Source organism: Lutra lutra, chromosome 5, assembly GCF_902655055.1.
Source record: "Lutra lutra chromosome 5, mLutLut1.2, whole genome shotgun sequence".
NCBI classification, from domain to species: domain Eukaryota; kingdom Metazoa; phylum Chordata; class Mammalia; order Carnivora; family Mustelidae; genus Lutra; species Lutra lutra.
The window spans coordinates 48,950,926-48,974,943 of NC_062282.1; the positions used below are offsets into that span (position 1 = coordinate 48,950,926).

A 24,018-nucleotide genomic window follows, 5' to 3' on the forward strand; every position below is an offset into this window, starting at 1 on the left:
CATTTTTTAACTGGACTATTTGTTTTCTTGCTTTTGAGTTTGAAGAGGTCTTCGTATATTTTGGATATAAGTCCTTTATCAGATATGTGTTTTGAAAATATTTTCTCCCAGCCTGTGGTTTGTCTTTTCTTTCTCTTAGTGTCTTGTACAGAAGAGACATTTTTGATTTTACAAAGCTCAACATCAGTTTTTTCTTTTATGAATCATGCTTTTGGTGTTGTATCAAAAAACCTATTACTGAACCCATGGTCACCCAGATTTCCTCCTATGTTATCTTCTAGAGTTTTCTAAATTTTGCATTTTACATTAAGGTCTCTGATCCGTTTTGAATTAGTTTTTGTGAGGGGTATACAGTCTGTGTCTATAGTCATTATACTGCACGTGAATGTCCAATGGTTCCAGCACTGTTGGTGAAAAGACTACCCTTTCTCCATTGAATGGAGCCTTTGCTCTGTTTTCAAAGATCAGTTGACTGTGAGTCTATTTCCGGGCTCTCCACTCTGTCTTAGAGATCTGTTTGTTAATTCTTTCACCAATACCACATTCTCCTCATTATTGTAGCTTTATAGTGAGTCTTGAAGTTGGGTAGTGTCAGTCCTCCAACTTTGTTCTTCTTCCTCAATACTGCGTTGGCTATTCTGAGTCTTTTCCCTTTCCATGTAAACTTCAGAGTCAGTTTGTCAATATCTAAAAAATAACTTTCTGGGATTCTGATTGTGATTATGTTGAATCTATAGATCAAGTTGAGAAGAAATGACATTTTAATAATATAAAGTCTTCCCATCTTTGAATATGAAATGTCTCCATTTATTTAGATCTTTGATTTCTTTCTTTAAAATTATATATTTTTCCTCATATAGGTCCTATACGTATTTTGTGAAATTTATACCTAAGGATTTTCTTTTTTGATGTTATTTATCACTTATTTTATGATGAATTTTTAATATATGATTTTATTTAATTCTCACAACCATCTTGTGAGATAGATACTACTATTATCCCCATTTTACAGACAACAAAACTGAGGTTCAAACAAGTTAAGTCGCCTGCTCAAAGTCACACTGCTAATGAATGGAAAAGCTTAGTTAGATTCAGAATCAGTCCATCTGATTCCAGAATCCTTGCTGTTAACAACTGAGACACTAAGGCCTTCAACAGTACATATGGAAGCATATTTAATAGTCAGCAGAGGGCTATTGAATTCTGGGTTGCTTTGGAATTAACTATAGCACACAAGTACAAGGAACTCACAGAGTCCTTCTCTTCCCTCTCTAGAAACCAGAAGACCGGCCACCTTTCTGCAGACTCTTGAGTCAACTGGCTGAAATTGCAGAATCGGGACTTTAGCAGAGACTCAGCACCAGGCCCCGGGCTGCAGATCCTCACAGGGGGAAGCCAGTTCTCCCTTCACAGAGCATTAAAATCTGCCACCTGCCCAGCATTCCCCAGAGGCAACTGGCCTGTGGCACCAGTCCCTGAGCCTCACGGCACAGGCAGCACCCTGACGGAGGTGGGAGGCTCAGGCCCCTGAACTGGGAGGGAGGCCCGAGCAGCAGCCTCCTTCCTTCCTTCCAGCCTCTTATCTCGTGTGGTCCTCAAACCTCAACCTGACAGCTTTCAGGCACCATTTCTTGCACTTCTTAGAGAAAAGGAGGGACATGGTAGGGCTGTGGATTATTATTTCTATTATTATTTCAAACATGGATCTGAAGGGTATGGTCGAGGGTTTTTACTTGACCTGGCAACACAGAATCCCAGGATGGTGGAGCAAGAGAAATGAGGAGTGTGACTCTTTTTCAAGGAGACCTGGTGAGTTAATTAAGGTCAGGAAGTGCCAGCTCAGCTGTTGTGATCCTGTCAGCTGCAGCTTCCTGCCATCCTAAGGAACAACTCCCATCTGAGGCCAGGTAGGCTGAGAAGCAGTTTTAGGAGGTTTTATTCATTGAACATACTGCCACTTCCCTCCTTGAAGGGACATGATGGACTGGGGTGAACAGTTCCAACCGCATGGTTAGAGATGGCATCGGGACAGAAAGAGCACTTCAGATGGTGGGGAACCAGCCGGTACAGAGATGGACCTTAGGTTGTTACCACTTAGGTTGTTGTGTTGTTATGCCCACCTTTAGTACCAAGCCAGGCAGGGGACTGTGCCTCGCCTCTGCACAGAACGCTTCCACGGGCATCCTGGGAGAAGATGCTTGCTTCGCACCACTGGCTCTGACTGAGGACTCCGCCATCAGTTTGTCTGGCCTCTGGGGTTAGTCCTGTCTCTGCACTCTTCCAACCCTCATCAGCAGAGGGCAGCAGGGGGTCAGGCGGTGGCCTCACAGAGACCTGGAAGCTTCTTTAGGCCCTAGAGATTTGCATCTTGAAGGTTGAGGCTTCAAGTCTCCTGAAAGTCTAGGAGAGGAACGAGAGGTCTGTTCTCACTCAAACCATCTGGATGGAAAGTGAGTCAAGCACTGATTGGGGTGCTTCCAAGAGGCACAAGACAGCCCACTGTTGATGGAGCACTGAAATATGCCAAGTGAATATGTACTGAGCTACAGGCCTTATCTGCACAATTTCATTTCATCCTGCGTTCCCACCAACCCCATGAGAATGTATTCTTATTCCCATTTTACAGATGATGGAACTGAGGCTTTAAAAAGCCAAGAGAGCTTGCCAGAATGACAGAGCCAGGAGATTTAGAGCCCACATCTGTCTGCTGCCAATGCCCTTTCTTTGTTTCTGTTCAATGCTGCCTTCTACTGAGGATGAAAGGGATTGCAGAGGAGTTACATAAGCTGGGGGGCAAGACAGAGAAAGCCAATAAAGAAGTCAACCACCAAGGGCTGTTTCTCCCACAGAGGCCACTATGGTTGCCGTGTAGCCCTCCAACTTGGAATAGGATCTTCTTGCTCTCATCTGTCTTCTCATCTTTGTTAGAGTTAATGACTTTGGAGTCACTCAGTTAATTAACCCTTTGACTCACCCACCCCTCCAGAGTCACGTTGCATGAAGCCATTTCTGGGTGAGCTTCAAAGCAGTTTTGAACGGTCCGCCTGCAGGTATATAAATGCTTCCTTTAATTATCATTTCGACTTCGAGCCAGCTGCAGTGCTCTTCCACACTTTGTGGGGAAGGGTATTCCCTGATGTAAGAGAGATTTCATTTTCCTGCAGCGTTCAGATAAAACTTTCAGAGAGATTATTAGATGGTGTTGCAATTAGCTCTTTCTAAACCATGTGATATTTTGACCAGCTGGAGATTCAGATGCATAACTTGTAACTATAATTATTGTGAAACTGGTTGCCTCCAGATAAAACTCTATCATACAGAAGATGATCTTACTCAACATATCCAAAATCATCCCTGTTTACTTTCTGGCATTTTGTACATTCTCTTGTGAAACCCTTAATTAGAGATCATTTCCGGAACATCCAGCCTGAAGGAAAACATCAAAATTGACTGATTTCTCTGGTCTGGTTTCAGAAATTGCCCCTCGTATGGTGTTATCGTGTTCAAGCTCAGATTCACTGGGGCCTTAACTGACTATGTTAACTCCCCAGTGTCCTATCTTGCAAAATGGGCTTCCTGCCTGATTTTTTGCTACCCCTCCCACATTTTGAAAACGGTACCATGCATTCACAGGGAATTCCCTTATCCAAGGTCTTGGTTCTAGGTGCATTTTTTAGATTTTGCATTTCGTACCTCTTAAGGCTATTTATATTTGGATGTATTGAATATTTATTAGTGTACAGTGATTGCTAGGATTCACAATGAAAATGTTATAAAGATCTCTAACCATTTATAAATCACACATAGTTAAAGGTTGGTTCTAGCAAATAAAACTGTATGTTTTAATAAATACAATATATATGGCCTGGGTTCAGTATTTGCCCAAATGTCAGACAACCAAAAATTTCCCTTAAATAAAAATGATTATGTGGCTTCATGTTCCACAAAAAAAAAAAAAAAAATGGACTACATATCATTCAACATTTGTTCAACAAGTAAACATCAAATGCTTCCTGTGTTCCTATGATACACTCTGCTGAGAGCTATGGAAACAAAGATGAAAAAAGCAGTCTAATTTACTTTTTAGAAACCCCAGGTAACTCATTAAAAAAAAAAAGCAGTAAAATTATAATCCATCATTTAGGGAAAGAACAGAAATTAGTCAAAGGGGAGAAGAGCTCAGAAAAAGTGATGGAATCTCTCAGGGGAAGGGGGACATCAGGAAAAACTTTACAAAACCTTGCTACTCAAAGTGTGGTCCTAGGACCATCAATAGCAATATGACCAGCTTATGAGAAATCTGAATTCTCTGACTCTACCCTAAGATTCCCTGAATGGGAATCTGCGTTTTCACAAGATCCACAGGTGACCATAAGCACATTAAAGTTTGAGAAGTACCATCATAGAGGATATAATGTCTGACTCAGTTCTGAAGATGAATTATGGGTTTTTTTTTTAAGAAGTAAGTGGGCAGAAATAAGAGAAATACTTTCCAGGTAGGGCTAGAGGAAATTGAACGTGTGCGGAAGCTATTATCAGTTTATCTCACTGGAGCATAAGTTATGGGGGTGGGCGCGAGGTGTTGGCAAAGGTAAGGATGATGGAAGGAGTTAGGCAAATTGAAACAGAGGCTATAAGTCTAGATAAAGACCATATTTTGAAAGACAAGAAATGTGGGAACTCTACCGATAGATAGGAAAGATGTCATGGAGCAAGGAGAGCAGGTCAAATCTGTGTTTAAAAGCACATTCGGGCAGCAACACAATCAGTGGATTTGAGAGAGCAACGCTGATGGAAAAGAAGCCAATGTGAAGTTGATTTTTTGCCTTGTTCCTAGTACCAGAGTATGGTTCATACTCATTCACTGTCATCTGCTGTGTGGGTGACATGTGGAATTTGTATTCAGAGTTCTTCAGTCACAGCTGGGCAGCAAAAAGTACCTGTACCTGCCTCTTAAAATCCCAGTGAAATAAAAGCCGGCTTGTATTTTCGGTCTGCTGAGCTCTCCCTGTACCTTCTAGTTTGCCAAATGCCGACATCCACGGCAGGAGCCGGTTCATGCACCAGAGGACCGTTCGGCACGAGGAAAAACACCTGTGGTTTCTACACAGTCCTTGGTGGGACTCCCCTTTGGGATTGCCTCCCACTGGGAAATGACCCGGATATGAAACTCCTGAAGCAGTTGGATGAGCAGCTCTGCTTCTCAGAGCATTTATCTGGCAGACCCAACTTTCTCTGGAATCTCCCAACACCACTCTGAGGAAGAGAAGGAACATAATCCATTCAGCAAGACGGGCCGTGTGTATTTGTGTATTTCTGCGTGTGTGTGTGTGTGTGTCTTCAATGACTTTGAGACTCTCTGCAAGTCATGATGTGTAGGTGGCTTGTGGGATCACAGAGTAACTGTTAGAAGGAGTTTTAGAGATCATTTAGAGATCATTTCTTTACTTCATAAATAATAGTTACCGATTCACCTGACATTGCCTGGTACTGTCAGGTGTATAAGGTGAATAGGATATCTTATCAGTTAGGCACCAAACACTTCACACTCAAATTAAGATACATCAAGGAGGACTTACTTATGAAAGGGAAAGGATTATTTAAAAGAGTGTGGGTCAGGTTTAGGAGACCCACAGAAAGTAGTACAGAGGAAAATAAGCCAAGGAGCAGTTGCCACCTGGAGGCCTGAAGAGACAGGAAGAGGAAGTGCTCATTTGAATGTGAAAGCAGACAGTCCCCTGGAGGAGGTTGCCTTGAGAAGAAAAGACCTTTAGTTAGGAAGGCAATGTCCGTCACAAAGAGGAGCCCAGGGGAATAAATACACTGACCCTTTCATCAACTGATCTATACATAATCTTACACACTCTCCTCTCTTACCCCATCAACTGCTGGGACTTCTTGTTGGTTACCTAGTATGGACACCAGCCTTCCCATAAGAAGTCCTCATGCTACTAAAAGAAAGTCCAACACATAAACAAATACAGCTGATGCTCGTTATTTACAGCTTCTATACATGCAGATTGCCTGCTCGCTGACATTTATTTGTAACTCCCAAATCAGTCCTTTCATAGTCATCCATGGCATGCCCATGCCGGCGCCATGAAAACCGTGAGCTGCCCTGCACGCACATCCCCAGCTAAGGGGGAGCAAGGAGCTGCTCTGCCTTCTCGTTTCAGCTCTCGTTCTGTAAACAAGTATCCTTTTTGAGGTCTATTTAGTGCCATGTTTTGCACTTGGGTACTTTTTGTTGGTCATTTTGCTGTTTAAAATGGTCCTTAAGCACAGAGCTCAAGTGCCGTGTAGTGTTCCTAAGAGCAAGAAGGCTGTGACATTTCTTTCAAAGAAAGTGTGTGTCAGGTAAGTTTCATTTAGGCATGAGTCATAATGCTGTTAACTGTGAGTTTAATGTTAATGAACCCACAGGTGTATTAAATAAGGTGTTGTTTTTTTTTTTAACACAAATATGGTTAAAACAGGATCATGTATGGATCCGTTGATGAAAATGTGACCAGAGGCTCACAGGAACCTATCCATATACTTCCGCTAGGAGCAATGGTTCAGAATTCCCTCCTCAGTGTCCATGGCAACTTTATAAAACACACGTACGAAATAATGAGAATCACCTGTGATTGAAAATGGCTGTTGTAGGTTATGGGATGGAGCAGTGATCACAATATGAGAGCACAGAGGGTGAAAACACCTAAGGGATCAAGGAGGGCTTCCCAGAGGAAGTAATGTTTGAGTTGTGCTGAAGGGTAAATAGAAGCTCCCAAGGAAGAAAGAGTCTAGAAGAACATTTCAGGGAGAGAAACCAGAATAAAACAAAATAAACAAGCAAAAAATACATCTTATTCCACCTTCTTCCCTTGCATTATTTTTAGGTTAGGACTGGGAACCTTGAGGACAAAGGTAATAGGTGCTGGCTAACATGGTCACAGGACAATCAGTCGAAGGAGCTGAGTGCACTGTGACTCCTCACCATTCAGGTCCACCTCTACCCACACTCATTGACACCCATCTGTAGTTGTGAAGGAGTTTCTGGTCCCTTTCCAGCTTCTCAGAATGATTTGGAGTACAAGTGCCTATAAGGTGAAATAAACTATACAAACATTTCATTTGCTTTTCTCTTTTGTATATCTCAAAGCACTTTCCCATCTAAGATGATGTTTGATTTCTCGGCACCTTTGGGATGAAAGTGGGAGTACATGGGTCTCACCTTACAGAAAAGGAAGTGATAGAGAACATGCCAGAGGTTGTAGAGCTATTTAAAAAGGTGACATTAGAACTCAGATCTCAGGGCACCTGGGTGGCTCAGGGGGTTAAGCCTCTGCCTTTGGCTCAGCTCATGATCTCAGGGTCCTGGGATCAAGCCCCATGTCGGGCTCTCTGGTCAGCAGGAGCCTGCTTCCCTCTCTCTCTCTGCCTCTCTGCCTAGTTGTGATCTCTGTCTGTCAAATAAATAAATAAACTCTTTAAAAAAAAAAAAAAACAACTCAGATCTCCTTCCAAGTCCTGCATTCTTCCTAGAGGTCACACCAAAATTCCAACCATGTTAATAACAATAATAACAATAAAAGCTTCCGTTTTTGAGCACTTATGATGACTCTGCTTAGCATGTTACATTTATTATTTCATTTAATCTTCTAAGAGCCCAAGGGGTAGGTACAATTACAATCATTTGAATTTTACAGATGAGAATGGGGCTCTGTAAATTAGGGAAACACTTCATGGTCCCACAATTAATGAGTGACAGAATGGGGGCTTGAAGCCAGACCTGTCTGTCCCCAAATTCCATGCTCCCATCCCTTCTGTGGGGCTGATTAGGGGGTCACCTTTGCTAGCCTCTGACAGGACAGCAGCATGTGGCCATGTGCCTGTTACATTGGTGCATTCCAAATTCTGTTCAGAATATGCTCTACCCTCCTTAACAGTTCTTATCTACAATTATTGTGTATACAATTTGTTTAAATGAAGATGAAAGGTTCTTTGCTGTGAAGTTATGTGCAAACGATCTGACCTTCAAGGGAGACCAGGTCCGTAGAAGTTGTGAGAAATGAGCAAAGTGAGAGAAAGACAGCATGAAGGGAGGACATGCATTTCCAAATGGCCCAGTTTGGAGCTGCAGTCTTTCAGCAGCACACCAGCTGTCAATAATTCATTTGTAAAATAATGGGGCTAGTTCTTAGGATTTCATGAGGCTGAAATGAGCCAATCCATATATAGTACTTAGCACAGAGGCTGGTCCCCAAAAGACATTTAATAAATGTCAGTTAAAACATATGTTTTAGGGGCACCTGGGTAGTTCAGTGGGTTAAAGCCTCTGCCTTCAGCTCAGGTCATGATCCCAGGGTCCTGGGATCGAGCCCCACATCAGGCTCTCTGCTCAGCAGGGAGTCTGCTTCCCCTCCTCTCTCTCTGCCTGCCTCTCTGCTTGCTCGTGATCTCTGTCAAATAAATAAATAAAATCTTTAAAAAACATATGCTTTAACAAATTATTCAGATTCAAAGAAGGAAATAGGCAACCCAGTTTCCTATGGAAAGACCTGGGTCTGGGTCCAGCCGCTGTTGGGCAACCCTTCCTCTTTCTGGGCCCCAGTTCTTTCATCTGTAAAATGAAGCAATTTTGAGCAAGTGCTCAGGTTTTATCTAATGAACAAGGTAAATTGCATAACTGACCATCAAGTTTCTCTTTTCCTGCTAACAACATGCACCAAGTGTGTGAGTCTACTGTATGGAGCAAACCCATTGCACTTAGAAACTTCTTTTGTATTATTCACAGTTTCTCGCCATCTCACACCCTTTTCCTTCTTTCTTTTTAAAAATTTATCATTGAGCGGCACTTGGGTGGCTCAGTTGGTTGAGCTTCCTCCGACTCTTGATTTCGATTCAGGTTGATTTCAGGGTTGTGAGATCAAGCCTTGAGTTTAGCTTCGAGCTCAGCCTGCTTGGGATTCTCTTTCTCCTTCTTCCCCTCCCCGCACTTGCACTCATGTGCTCATTCTCACTCTCTGCCTCAAATAAATAAATAAATAAAATCTTTTAAAAAATTTATTTGTGATTCTAGGGGCACCTGGGAGGCTCAGTCAGTTAAGTGCCCAACTCTTGATACAGCTCAGGTCTTGATCTCAGGGCTGTGAGTTCAAGCCCCACATGGGGCCCCACACTGGGCATGGAGCCTACTTAAATATATATATATATATATATGGATTCTAAAACATTTTAGCCATTATTGTTAATATTAGTATTTATGTTTTCTCTCTCCAGAACCAATTCTTATACCTGTTTCAGATACTCCGCTATTGGTTTCTATAAAGCAGGATCTGTGAATTTTAAACAGAGACCTAGATGTCCTAAGTGACCTGAGACTCTTCTAAAAACAAGGCAATGTTGCCACACATGGAACCACAGTGTGTGGGCCACAGCTTAGCAAGTGGCAAAGCAATTTTTGCCTGAGAGCTTCGATTCTCTCATTGCTGATGGTACAGCCGGGGGTTGGACATGAAACATATCTGGAGGCAGTAGACAGATGGCTACACATTTCACTGGCAATATGTAAGCTAAGATTTTACTTTTGATTATTCATTCAACTCATATTTACTGAACTCCTATTAAGTACTAGTCTCCGAGGAAATGTTGAGAAGCAAGAAAGACACATCCCTTCTCTCTTTGATTTTATGCTCTAATGATGGTATGTAGGAAATTAGGTCAGCAATCACCACACAGCACACCAAGGGGGGATGACAGAGGAAGTTGAGGGGGCTCTGAGTGCATGAATGACTAACCCTAGCCTAACACAGACAAGAAGGGAGCTTGAAGGAACAGACAGGTAAATGGATCCCAGAAGAATAAATAGATGTTAGGCAGCAAACTGGGGGCAAGTGCACAAGTGGGAGGGAAAGGAGGATAGACCATTCTAAGCAAAAGCCCAGCTTACACAGAGGCCTAACACAGCAGATTTGGGAACCTAAAAGATTGCTTTTAGCTAAAAGCAAAGAGCTTGCTCACAACAGAAGAGACTGGAGAGGTAGATGCTAGATCATGAAGAAAGACTCCTGTGGGCCATTAGTTAAGGAGTTTGGGCTCCACACTGAGAACAATGGGGAGCTAGTGAAGTCCTTTAAGCAGGGCAGGAGCACGTCTTTCTTATGTGATTTTAACTTATGTGATTTTCTACATGCAGAAGGATTTTGGAATATACCCATCTTACTTCACTATATAGAGGAGGAAACAGGTGAAGTGACTTGCCTAGGGTCACTTAGTTGCAAAACTGGGACCAAAAGGCAAGCCTCTGGATTTCCAACAGAGTGGTTTGAACAAACCACCTTGCTCCCCCTTATAAGCAAATGGAAATCAGGGGTCAGGGAATTATTTTTGCCTAAGATCTCAACAAATATATATGTAATGGTCTCTTTGTTTCTTTTAAGCAACTTGTTCTTGGAAGGTGAAAAGACAGGAAAGGAACAACAGGGAGAAATATGTCTTCCAGAAATCTACAATATCCAAAATAGTTGTCCCTTTAGAATGAAAATCCAATCTCTCTTGTTATACATTTGTAATCACTGACACTCAAAATCCTAGGAATCAGGGGCGCCTGGGTGGCTCAGCGGGTTAGCCGGCTGCCTTCGGCTCGGGTCATGATCTCAGGGTCCTGGGATCGAGCCCCGCATCGGGCTCTCTGCTCAGCGGGGAGCCTGCTTCCTCCTCTCTCTCTGCCTGCCTCTCTGCCTGCTTGTGATCTCTCTCTGTCAAATAAATAAATAAAAAATCTTAAAAAAAAAAATCCTAAGAATCACAGTGGAAAATGAAAAATTAAAAAAGAAAGGGAGAAATGAAAAGGAAGGGAGGAAGGAGGGAAGGAGAAAGAAAGAAAGAAAGAAAGAAAGAAAGAAAAAGAAAGAAAGAAAGAAAGAAAAAGAAAGAAACCAGTTTTTAAAGCCATCCTCCACAAACACCTCCACAGCTTTCTCACAGGGACAGAAATGTGTATGTGTACATATATAGATAAGTCATCCTTTCTGAAATAGCAATTTAAATTAGAATGAGTGATGTAACATCAAACCATAAAGGATCATGAATTCTGAGTGTCTGGGAAATGGTATGAGATCAGTGAGGGCAAAGACTTCACAAGTCCTTTGCTAGAGACTCGGGTAATACGACTCCTCTATAAATAGCCCCTAACAGGAACAGCTAAGTGATTAAGTATAAATTTGTGGGCCCTACACAAACATTTCAGAAAGCTTCCCTTGCAACAGGACTTTATCTTTTATATCTACACACACATTAAAATGTCTCAAATGCTTTCCAGTGTCTACCTGTGAGGTAGGAAGGGCAATTATTATTCCTCACTTTCTAGTTACGGAGGCTTCTCAGGAACAAGACTGTTGAAGTGACTTGAGCAGGGGGTCTGGAGGATGGATCGGAAGGTCCACCAGGCTGCAGCTCAGGGAGAACCGTTTCTTTGGCCAGCCCTGAAGGGCAGATAAGCCTTGAAGAGAAAGGTGCCTGCCTGTCCTTTCAGGTTCCTCCTGTCACCGTGTGTGTTCCTTTTTGTCCGTTAGGCAATTCCTGAGTGAAGTTGAGGCAGGTCCCTGCTTAAGAGATGGCAGCTTCAGGGATTTGACTCCAAGGAACTGAGAAGGTATTCCTCAGCAGAGGCGCAGCACTGGGGACCAGACTCAGTTGCTGGGAGTCCCCTCTCCCCAAACCTCAGCTTTATTTTCCATCATTTCACCCTGTTTCTTTCCTTCGCAGAACTTCTTCCAGCTGTAACTGCACATTACTAGGGTAATTTACGCCCTGCCTCTCCTGGTAGATGACAAGCTCCAAAAGGGCAGTACACCAGTGCATACTCAGCTTCTTCACGGGGCTCGGAACAAAATAGCTGCTCAATAAATATTAGGTAGATAAATGAGCACTTGGAAATAACGTGAGATCGATGAGACCCGAACCGAGCCCAGAGCTTCCGCCCTCCCACTGCCGCAGGTGTGGCTCCCAGGCATGCGAGACCTGGCGGCAGGTCCTCTCTCCCTTCCCCATCCGGAGGGCCGCGCGGCTGGCTGTCCTGGGGCAGCAGCCGGGGTGCAGGTCGGGGATGAGCCGGCGGTGCGCCCCTCGCCGCAGCCATTTCCTGCTCTTTGTGTGACAGCCGCGGCGGCGGAGGGGCTGACACCGCGCGCGGGGAGGAGCCGCGGCGGGCAGGGGGGCGGGGCCGAGGGCGGGGCCGAGCGCCGCGGCCGGCAGAGCCGAGCCCAGCGGGGCAGAGCATCCTGCGCCCCGGCGCGGGGCCCCGCCGTAGCCTTAGGCTGCTCTGCTGGACCTGCGGCAGACCCAGGTAAGCGGCGCTCGCAGGCCTCGGGGCCCGCATGGGGACCGGGATGCTGCGGGGGACGTCGATGCGGCCGTGAGGATGCGCAAGGGGCCGGCGCCCCTTCTCCCAGCCCGAGGGGGGCGCTCGGCGCGGCGCTCAGGCTAGCGCGGCCTCCCTCCCCCCCCCCCCCCGCCCCAAGCCCCTGGAGGCTGGACTCCAGGCCCTGCGCGGCCCCCTTCGCCCTCCGGCCCACCCTGGGCCCCGCGGTGCGGACCCTCTGCGAGGAGGCGCGGACACTCAGCGCCGCTCGGGCGGAGCTTGGGCGCGGCGGCGGCAGTGGCAGCGGCAGCGGCAGCAGCAGCAGCAGGTGCGCGGCCTGGCCGGAGCCGCGGGCCGGAGAGGAAGCGGCGCTAATCCCGAGCACGGGAGACACCTGCCTCGGCCGCGAGCCCGGCGGCTTGACATCCCCGAGCCCAGGTATTGCAGAGCGCCGGCCGCCTCCTCTGCCGCCGAGGCCACCATCACCTTCTCCAGGGCCAACGAGAGCCGCGTGGGCCTGCCTGGTAGACGCCTGGGACATACAGCGCCCTGCAGTGAACGAGAGATGGGTGGGGCGAAGGTCGGAGCGCCAGTGTTCGGGGGTGGGGGATTTAATGAGGGAGGAGGCAAGTCTGACCCGCTTTGAAGCCTCCTGGCCTACACTAGCATCACTCCCCCAGCCGGTTGGCTGTGGGCGGGGGAGGACAGGGGGAAGGGGATGAGTGGGCTGACTCCTGGGGAAAAGGTTGGATTTTCTTGAGCTCTGGAGAACCGGAAAGATTGCCTACCTGTCTGTTGTAGCTTCTGCTTTTCAGGACAGCCCTCCCCCTCGATGGGTGGGTGAAAAGGAAGAGAAGGGGGTGCTCTCTGTTTAGGGGCGGGGGTGGGGGCAGGAAGCATGGTCCGACAGGAGTATGGTTCTCTGTGCTGAGGAGAAAATGGCAGGAAAGAACACTGGCACTGCCCTGGCCCTTCCCAGCCCAGGGAATCTGACTTTGACCTCTGCTTCCCTAGTGTCTCCAGCTCAGCAGAAACACTCACCTAGGGCTGATGGGCCATCTGCTCCCCTTCCAGCCAGGACAAGAAGGTGGCAAGGATCTTTTCCTGCTAGCTCCCAAGTGCTTGTGCCTTCCTGGCGTGGATGAGGAGACTAGGGCTGTCCTGCAGGCATGAAGAACGAATTAGGGGAATGCTCATTCTCATACTCCACTTTTCTACCTTTTACCTATGTTTCCCTTAGGGCATTGTGTCTTACCTTACTTACTTTTGGGCACAGGCCCTGTTGGGAGCCATGCTGCTAACCCTGGAGATTACAGATGTTAGAGTGCAAATTTCTAGGTTCATATCCCTGAGCAAGATTGCAAAAGCCATGAAGTCTGTTTCAGCACCATAAGACCTTCTCTGTGATGCTCCCTGAGGCCTCCCACCTCCACCTCCATGTTCTGTGCTTCCCCCATTCTCCTGTGTCAAAAATTATTTTCAAGAAAGGAGCCAGTGAACATGTTTATCTTTTAAGAGCTAAATACAAAAGAATTTGCCATTCGATGCAGAGCAGGTCCTTTAGAAGTCATTTAACTGGAAAGGAAACAGAGGCCAGGAGGCATTTGAATGGAAAACAAAGCTTTAAGTCAACATATTTGATATCTCTAGTGGTGGAATTTCAGGCAGTGGGCTTCGAGTGGGAACGGGGAACTGGGTAGCAATTTGGGGAACAGCTCACTGAAATGACAGTATCTAGCCATGGTCAGCTCTGTTTGCTGCTGGGGCAGAAGTACTGTAGGAGCGTGTGTATGTCACTGGCCAGGGGTTACTGTCACTGGAAGGTATGTGTGGAGCACCCAGTATCCACTTGGGGGGGAGGGTAAAACTTTCCTATAGAGAGTTACTCACTGGCACTGGCTGCCATCTGCCTGGGCAGTTACGAGGCCACAAGAAGAGTGTTGTTGCTTACAATGCTAGTGCTTCTGCCTAGTTCTGAACACTGAGCCTCTGGCTGGGGGCATTAGCTCTCTTCTCACTAAGGTTCTTTATTATATTTCCTGGCCAGTTCTCACCAGTTCTGGAGGCACCCAAGCCTGCCTTGTTCTGTCCCTGCTGAAAGTGGAAAAGGAAATACTTGCTTTAGGCATTAGGCCAAGAATGGGGTATATGATCCAGTGGGGTTGGAGAGTTTTTCTCAAATCAAATCGGAGGCTGGCCCAGAAAAGGTAGACATGAATTTAAAATCTGGAAAAGCGCCCCAGGAGAAAACTCCACGTCCCCTCTGATAAATTGTGCCCTCTTGGGAGTTCCATGGGCCCCCACTGCTGTCATTGACCAGCAAGCTGAATGAGGTGATGAATAAGCGACAAGCTAATTAGCATTGGAAACAGCACTCCTGGAAAACAGCACAGGCTCTGGTCCCTACATTTGAGGATTGGCCTACACTCTCACTCAGAGAGGTTTCTTTTGGCTGCTGTCGGCCCCAGGGATCCACCAAGAACTTCACAAAGTGGTCTTTTGTAGCCTCCGTGTGGCCACCATAACAATGAGTCTATTTCTTTACTAGCAAGTATTAATTATTCACTTGTCCTTGACGAAACCAGACATCGGTCACTTCATTGGAGCCTTTGTAACAGGCCTTCGGTCTTGTTCTGAGGAGCACACCCATGCCTAGGGTCTAGAGGATAGACCTGTTTTGGTAGTGGAGCATGCTGGGTAGTGACTGGGAGGCCAGCAGGGGTGGGGAAGGAGTTGGTCCTTCACTGGGTGCTCTTTTTAAGTGAGGGACACATGAACGTGTTGAGTAGAGTGTCTAGCACATAGTGAAGTACTATTCCATTTATGCATTTATTGGTTATTTTGAAGATTTTATTTTATTTGAGATATGGAGAGTGAGAGAAAGAAAGACAGATAGAGCATGAGCAGGGGGTAGAGGCAGAGGGAGAGGGACAAGCAGACTCCCCACTGAGCAGGGAGCCCGATGTGGGACTTGATCCCAGGACCCTGGGATCATGACCTGAGCCGAAGGCAGACGCTTAACCAACTGAGCCACCCAGGTGCCCGTGTATTTATTATTTTGATGTATTAATTACATAATCCTTAAGAATATGGTTCATGTGTGTAGTCAACCCATAGCTCTTCCCAGCTCCTCTACCTCCAGGGCCTTCCTGGATTTTGCTTTTCCCACGGGGAGTTGGCTCTGTGGCCAAGAAACCTAGCCCCGGCAGGGTTACCTGCAAAAGGTAGCCATGAGAGTGATAGGATGCGCTATCAGTAAGGCCTTCAGGTAGGAAGTGCTCTTGAGCAGCTCACTGACAGTGAATATAACTTGAGTAGGCAGAAAGAAGGGGAGGGAGTACACTGAGCCCAAGCCCAGAGGTAGTTCTCACATTTCAACACACAAAGAGAGGTCAGGAAGGAACTTTCCTTCTGTATGCATTTAGCATTTTGCAATCAGCCAAAAATGTTAAGGGCACGCTTCACTTCCCAGGCAGACGGAGCAGCGCCGTGGCCTTTGGACACAGGAGTTATCCTCGACTTGCTGTGTGCCTTTAAATCCTGCGCTGCCTCTCTCTCACTTTCTGAATTGGCCACGGGAAAGCAGCTTGCCCAGCCTGTTACCTACCTGTTGCCACAGGAGCCTGCAGATGAGATAATGTCTATAAATCCCAGTCTTAGAAGAAAAGGCCATGGAAACAGAAGAGAAAGAGGTTTCTGAATGTGTGGCTCTTTGGGAGGACTGCCCTTTATTCCTAGAGGAACAAGTTATTAATTATATATTGTGTGTCAACTTAAGAAGACAAATCTGTGGCCTCTCTGTAACAGCGAGCCAAGGGGACACTGAAAGGCACTGTGTGATTCACAGATTCTGTCACGGCCCCTGGACGGCCTTGTCTGTACAAAGACATTTCAGATTTCAGTCAGTGGGTGTGGGGCGCCTCCCAGGATGCAGAGTTTGGATACTGGCTTCCTAGCCATGGCCATTATGCCAAGGGCTGTGTGTGGTGTGCCTCAAAGGAAGACCAAGCCATACTTCTTGAGCCCTGGCAGTAGAGGAGGAAACCAGTTCAGTGCAAGATCCTTGAAAGAGATTGCTCTGAGAAGGCAGAGCTGGGGATCAGGCAGAATTTCCTGCAGGGACCCTTCTGGGTGAGTGGCATATGGCTAGACTTACAGCAACTCAGAAATAGTGCAAGGAGAGAGGGAAGTAAATGTGACCTTCTGGAGAGATATCAGAGAAGGACCCAGTGATGACTTCATCAATAGGCCTTTTGATTGTGTGTTTGCATCATCATTAGGTCATCTTAGAGCTGTGGTTCTCAGACTTTATTCTCTTAGTGGGATAAAGGATGTTTAGTATGTCCATGTTGTATGTTTTCTGTCTTCTAAATAAGGGAGGAGATGATGTCCTCTGCAGAAAGTAAAGGTGGCAGACTGGTTAGGAAAGTTCAGGAGACTTCCGGAGGTTTGGAACAGCTGCCTCTGTGGGTGGAATTAGAAATTAGCTGGGGATGAATGAGAGGATTGTCTCACTTTCTGAGACCAGAGAATCTGCAGGGCTGACCCTCACAGAAGATACTCAGTAACCCAGTATTAAGTGAAGGGATACCTGAGAAAGATAGCCAATTTGTGTTTTTAAATCGTGACGTCTTAAGACTGATTTTGGCAAGGTATGAAGGGTGAGAAAAGAATTCAGGACTAGGGGTTGGCCATCAACCTTCAAGTATGTTATACTGTCACATGGGAAAGAGAAATAAGGACCTGTGTCTTACGGGTTAAGGTGAGATCGGTATGTTCTAAAGAAGTCCCCTCAGAGTCTTCTAGCAATAAGGCTGACTTAGATGTGATGTCATAGAGAACTATAATGTTTTAAGTTTAAAAAAATTTTTTTTACCAGAAGACATGAATTTGGGCCACTTGCCAATGTAGTCAACAAGTTGTTCCTGTAGTGCTTATTAAGTAAATAATGTGTAGAATGTGCCCTGATCTGTACGAGGGGTATGGGTGAAACTAAAAAAAAAAAAAAAAAAAAAAAAAAAAATGACTATTCCTGTTTTTGGTGAACCAAAGAATTAGTGAACACATAAAGCAATTTATAATGCAGTAGGAAATTGTGAATGCTGAGACTGAGCACTTTAAGAATCCAGAGAAATGGAGGTTTGATGGACTTTGGCTGTTCAGAACTTCATGGTGGCCTGTCTTGAACTGGGCCTTGACAGTGGTCAAGGGTAGGATTCCAAAAGGGGAGAGGACAGTCTACTGGAGAGTGGAGAGAGTTGGAGCAAAGGCAAGAATGCTCATGGGCAGGTCCATGGCCTCTCATACATCTTGGCCAGAGTGGGTGTCCATGTTAGAGAACCATGGTCTTGAAGGAAACCCTTTGCATGGAGGGTCCATCTGCTGTCAATGTCATTTTTTTTTTTTTTTGAGTTGGAGGTGGACAATATTGACATGCTCAACCCACCACAGCCACAGCCAGCCCCTCCCCAATCCACCCCCACTCAGGGAAAGAGATATACATGCAAGTAGGGGTAACATGGGAGCACTTGGAGCTCTTCCAAACACATAATAAAAAGTACCTTGTTTACAAACCTCATACTTAAACCGTCACTGGTAAAAGTTGCCCATAAGAACCTTGACAATGGACGTTTTTTGACATCACAGTAGAGAACCACTGCCCGACCAACCTCCCTGTTTCACCGACAAGGAAATGACCTTTTTAGAGTGAGTGAAGATGTGATTCCAGGGCCTAAGTCGGTCTTCAGTTGGAGCCATAGTCGAGCTGCAGCCTCGTGAAACTGAGGCCTGCACGCTCTGCTCTTGTGGCTGAACTTGCCGTCTCGCTCTTTGTTTCCGGGGCAGACCCAGGGTGACTGGCTTCCCTTCCTGAGTTTGAGTAGGTGCTGCTGAGACGCAGCTCCTCTCCCCAGACAGAGGTCACGTTGGTACCCCCACGTGGTGGCTTGTCCCAGGAGGCCCCACTGGGAGCAGATCGGCAAGCTGGCAAGCTCTCAGAGACATGACCGCCCCGCCACCTCCCGCCCTGCCAGAGGATGGGATCTGACCTGCCCTGTTGGGTTATCAACGGAAAGGACCCCTCAACCCTCAACACCGACAACACAGGAAGCAGCTGGGTGAAACGGCTGGCAGGAGGTGGGGTGGCAATGTCTCTAACCCAGCCACAATTTTGCTCTTTGCTGTAAACAACCAGGAGGGTAGGCCTTCTCCAGAGGCCCAGGGCGTGGACTTCTCTGCTCTGTCCTCCTGTCCCTTGTGTGAAGAGAAGCTGCTGGGGATGGGGGTCTCTGTCCCAGAAGACCTGCAGTGAGGGAGTCCAGGAGTGAAGGCTGCCTGAAGACAGTGCTAGCGACTGGCCAGATGGCATCAGAGATGCTAGGAAGGAGGCCTTGGGTTGTTGTCTTCTAAAGTAAATTTAAAAATTTTGATCAAAGCAATACATGCTTTCAAAAGATCAAATAGTGGGGTGCCTGGGTGGCTCAGTCGTTAAGCAGCTGCCTCCAGCTCAGGTCCTGATCCCAGGGTCCTGGGATGGAGCCCCACATCGGGCTCCCTGCTTGGCAGGAAGCCTGTTTCTCCCTCTCTCACTCCCTCTGCTTGTGTTCCCTCTCTCACTGTTTCTATCTCTGTCAAATAATAAATAAAATCTTCAAAAAACAAAAACAAAAGATCAAATAGTATTCAAAGACGCATAATGAAAATAGCCATCCAGTGCCCACCTCCCCAGAGAGGCAGTCACTTCTAACTCACTGTTTCTCCCAGCTCGTGCTTCCAGATCTTTTAGGAATATGCTTACGCTGCCATTTCTTGATTTATCTGCTCTATGCATTGTCTGTTTACTTCCTGCTGTGATAGATGAAGACTTCGCTTTCTTTTTTTTTTTTTTAAAGATTTTATTTATTTATTTGACAGAGAGAGATCACAAGTAGATGGAGAGGAAGGCAGAGAGAGAGAGAGGGAAGCAGGCTTCTTGCTGAGCAGAGAGCCCGATGTGGGACTCTATCCCAGGACCCTGAGATCATGACCTGAGCCGAAGGCAGCGGCTTAACCCACTGAGCCACCCAGGCGCCCCAAGACTTCGCTTTCTTATACCATCCGCCTCCCTCCCCTGTCCCCATCTCCCAATATAGCGAGAGCTCTGGCTTTTTTTTTTTTTTTAAGATTTTATTTATTTGACAGAGATCACAAGTAGGCACAGAGGCAGGTGGGGGGTGGGACTTGCGGGGAGACAGGCTCCCTGCTGAGCAGAGAGCCTGATGTGGGGCTGGATCCCAGGACCCTGAGATCATGACCTCTGCTGAAGGCAGAGGCTTAACCCACCGAGCCACCCAGGCGCCACTGCGAGAGCTGTGTTTTAACCTAAATCATGTCTGAAGCATCTACATTATTAAGACGTGTAAATGATGATCACAAAAAAGATAGGTAATGTCCTTTGATTTACCTCCTTTCCTACATGGCTTTTTTGTTTTATTGTAGAATTAGAATTTTCTCCCTTCCCCTTCCTTCCTTCCTATTTAATATCACTTTTTTTTTTTTTTTTTTTTTTTAAACAGCTCTGTCCTATCTGTTAGTGTATCAGATCCTCCTATCTTCCGGGGAAGTTACTGTGTTAACCCCAGCTCCACCCCTAACTAGCTAAGTGACCTTGCGCTGGTCCGTCTTATCTCTCAGCCTCAGTGCCCACCCCACCCCACCCCACCCCCTCCCAGCAGAAAGAGAGCTCAAGGAAGGAGGAGGACTACAAACTGGTCTTTTTCTCATTCTAAACCTCAAAGACCATTCCCCCATCTCAGAGGCTGTTGGCTGTCTGAACAGTCTCTTCCCCAGGGTGGGGCAGCCTCCCACCCACACAACAGATGGCAGTGCAACCAACGTGGAGGGATTGGGGTGCTGGTTTGGGCCCTGCCCCACGGTGGTCCAGCTTGTCCTGCGGTCTAGGGGCTGCCCCATGGGGTCCTGTGGATGGGTGTGTCTGTTGCTCTCTGGTTCTGTCCCACTTCCTCTGGTGATTTTTATTCAACAGAATCTGTGCTTGTCAGGGGGGCAGCATCGTGGTTCCCAAACTTGCCAAGCTCCTACTCCAGCTCCCTCTCTCTTTGTACCACTCCTGCATATGTAATACACAAACCGTCCCCAAGTACTCATGCACATAAGAACATTTTTTGGTACCGACACTTCAGTTCACCACTTAAAGCATATGGTTCAGTAATTTTCAGTATATTCACAGAGTTGTGCAACAGTCATCGTGATTGATTTTATAACATTTTCATCACCCCAGAAAGAAGAACCTTCATGCCCATTAGCAGCATCATCTATTTCCTCCAGTCTCCACCCCAATCCTATGCACCCACAAATTACTTAATGTCTCTTTTGATTTGCTCACCCTGGGCATTTCCTTTAAAAAGCACACTATGTTTCTTTCCCTTAGCAGATTTTCGAAGTGCATGTTGTGGCATGTGTCTCTACCTCATTCTTTTTTAATGGCTGAATAATATTCCGTAACAGGGATATACCATATTTTATTTACCCATTCATCAGCTGATGGACATTTGAGTCATTTCCAGGTTTTGGCCATCACAAACGGTGGTGCTGTGAACATTTATGTACCAGTTTTTATGTGGACATATATTTTCAGTTCTCTTGGGATTAGACAAAGGAGTTGTAATGTTGTATTTGGTAACATTGTGTTTGAAACTTGGAGGGACTGCCAAACTGTTTCCCAAAGTTGCTGCACTATTTTACCTTCCTTTCAGCAGGGTATGGAGATTCATTCCAGTTTCACATCCTCACCAACATTTGTTGTTACTTGTCTTTTTGAGAATAGCTGTTCTAATGGATATGAAATGATAACTCACTGTGATTTTGATTGCCCCAATGGCTAAAAATATTAATAATTTTTATGTGCTTATTGTCCATTTGTACATCTTCTTCGGAGGAAGGTCTGTTCCTATCGTTTGCCCATTTTAAAGATTGGGTTGCCTTTCTGTTACTGAATTTTAAGAATTCTTTGTATAGTGTATGTAAATAGCAGACGACGTCCCGGTGGTCTCTTCCATCCTGTGGATTGTTTTTTCACTTTCTTGATGATGTTTTCTGAGGTACCAAAGTTTTAAGTTTAATTTTGATGCTGTCTATTAATAGACAGCTAATAAAATCAAAGATACTTAACCTATTTTTTATTGCACTGCTTGTACTTTTGATGTCATTATATATTCCCAAGTCACAAAGATGTACTCCTGTGTTTTCTTCTAAGAGTTTTATTGTTTTGGCTGTTATAGGTCTTTGATCCATTTTGAGTTGATTTGTTGTGTGGCGTCAGGTAGAAGTCTGACTTCGTTCTTTCACATGTGGATATCCAGGTGTCCCAACACCATTTGTTGAAAAGAATATCCTTTCCCCATTGAATTGTCTTGGTACCCTTGTCAAAAATCAATTGACCATAAGTATGAGGGTTTATTTTTAGATTTTCAGTTCTGTTTTATATCTTTATACCAATACCACACTTTTTTTTCCACACTGTTTTGATTACTGTAGGTTTGGACTAAGTTTTGAAATTGGGAAGTGGGTATCCTCCAGTTTTGTTCTTTTGGGGATCGTTTTGAATTTCTGTGTGAATTTTAAGATTAGCTTGTCAATTTCCTCACAGACGCCAGCTGGGATTTTGATGGGGATCACCCTGGATCTGTATCAGTTTGTGGAATACTGCCATCTTAACAATAAGTCTTCCAATCTATGAAAATGGGATATCTTTCCATTTATTTGTGTCTTCTTCAATTTTTGACAATGTTTTATAGTTTTCAGAGTGTACATTTTATGCTTTTTTTCTTTGGCAAATTTATTCCTAAGGATTGTATTATTTGTGATGTTGTTATAAATAGAATATTTTCCTGATTTCATTTTTTGACCATGCATTGCTAGTATAGAGAGATATAATTGACATCTGTGTGTTGATCTTGTATCCTGTAACCTTACTGAACATAGTTGTTCATTTTAATAGTTTTTAGTGGATTTCATAAGGATTTTCTGTGTATAAGATTAAGCGTCTGCAGATAGAGATAATTTTACTCCTTCCTTTCTAACGTGGATACCGTTTATTTTGTTTTTTGTTTTTGTTTTGTTTTGTTTTTTGCCTAATACACTGGCTAGAACCTCCAATATAATGTGGAATAGAAATGGAGAGAGCAGACATCCTTGTCTTCTTCCTAATTTTGGGAAAGCATTCAGTCTTTTACCATTAAGTCTGAAGTTGGCTGTAGATTTTGTTTTGTTTTAGCTGCCCATTATCAGGTTGAGGAAGTTCCCTTCTGTTCCTAATTTGCTGAGTGTTTTTGTCATGAAGGAGTGTGACTTCGTCCATTTTTCTTTCTGCATATACTGAGATGACTCTGTGGGTCAATTATTACATTAATATTTATTAATATTTATTAATTAATTTAATAATTATTAATTTATTTTTGATTTGATAATTTAGTTTAATAATTTATTATTAAATATTATTAAATATTATTAAAATAAATATTATTAAAATAAATATTATTTATAATAAATAAAATAATTTAATTTAATAATAAATTAATTTATTATTAATTTAAAATATTGAATTATTAAATTGACCCTGTGGGTCAATTATTACATTAATATTTATTAATATTTATTAATTAATTTAATAATTATTACATTAATACGATTGTTACATTAATAATTACATTAATTATTACATTAATTGATTTTTGGATGTTACTGTTAAACCCATTATACATTTCTGGGCTAGATCTCACTTTGTCATGATGTATAATCCTTTTTATACAATTCTGGATTTGGTTTTGTTGGGCAGATTTTATTGAGCACTCTCTACCAAGCAAGCTGTTTACATGAATTAACTCATTCAGTTTTCAAAGCCTATGAGGTCGGAACTGTTATTATTCCTCTTATCAGAGACAGGGAAGCTGGGGCTCAGAAGCATAATGCCATCTTCCCAAGGTCACAGAGCCAGCAATGGCAGTCAGGATTCGAGCTAGTTCTTCATCCCACTCACACCATTTAAACCACCTCTTATGAACATATCAAGAGTGATGCGAGATGATTTTCAGATGATACCCATTGTTTTCATTGTTTTTATATCTTATAGTTTCCCTTTGTTTATGGCCAAGTGATACTAGTTCTCTGTTAGTGATTGTAATCTGAGCTTCCTTCTAAAATATATTTATAAAACCAAACATAAAAAGTCTTTATAGACAAAAAAATTAAGTAATTGTATAGACAGTTTATGGGTATGACTGCATATTTCATGTTGATTTAAGTTATCAGTGCTGTCAGTAGTGAAGGAGAAGGAATGGAAAAACTAGAAATGAAGACATGGCCAATTCAGGTCATCTCATTTCTCCTGTGTCGTCAGGGGATTCAGATGTGTTCATGCATTCATCTGCTACTTCCTCAGTGCCTAATCTGTCTTCAGAACTCTGCTAAGGTCTCTGAGGTTTTCAGTGACGGCTAAGAAATGGCCTGTCACCTCATGGAGCCTACACACGCATGCCTCATTCTACGCATCTGTGTTTTCTTTCACGGGCAAATGCAGATCAATGTCCAGTGGCCACCTGGACCTCTGTGTTTCATGAGGAGGGTTCTGAGGCTGCCTAGGGACTCACTAAGAAATAAAGCCATTATCAATTAGT

General features: G+C 44.6%; 2 protein-coding genes across 4 annotated transcripts in view; both read left to right on the plus strand.

The window, feature by feature from the left end:
- The window catches only part of ITK (IL2 inducible T cell kinase), a 66,725-nt gene extending 62,788 nt beyond the window's left edge, over positions 1–3,937 (plus strand). Inside the window, exon 17 of the mRNA XM_047731266.1 lies at positions 1,276–3,937. Within this exon, the coding sequence (XP_047587222.1) occupies positions 1,276–1,347 (72 nt within the window). The 3' untranslated portion in view covers positions 1,348–3,937. The remainder of the gene's footprint in view (positions 1–1,275) is intronic.
- An 8,282-nt stretch (positions 3,938–12,219) lies between these two features.
- CYFIP2 (cytoplasmic FMR1 interacting protein 2) overlaps positions 12,220–24,018 on the plus strand; it is a 124,914-nt gene continuing 113,115 nt past the window's right edge. The window contains exon 1 of one of the 3 annotated variants that reach the window (XM_047729268.1): positions 12,220–12,331. The gene's annotated coding sequence lies outside the window, so the exon portion shown is untranslated. Of the gene's footprint in view, positions 12,332–12,529; positions 12,785–24,018 lie in introns of those variants that run through there. The other 2 variants (XM_047729270.1, XM_047729269.1) reach the window with 2 other exon arrangements.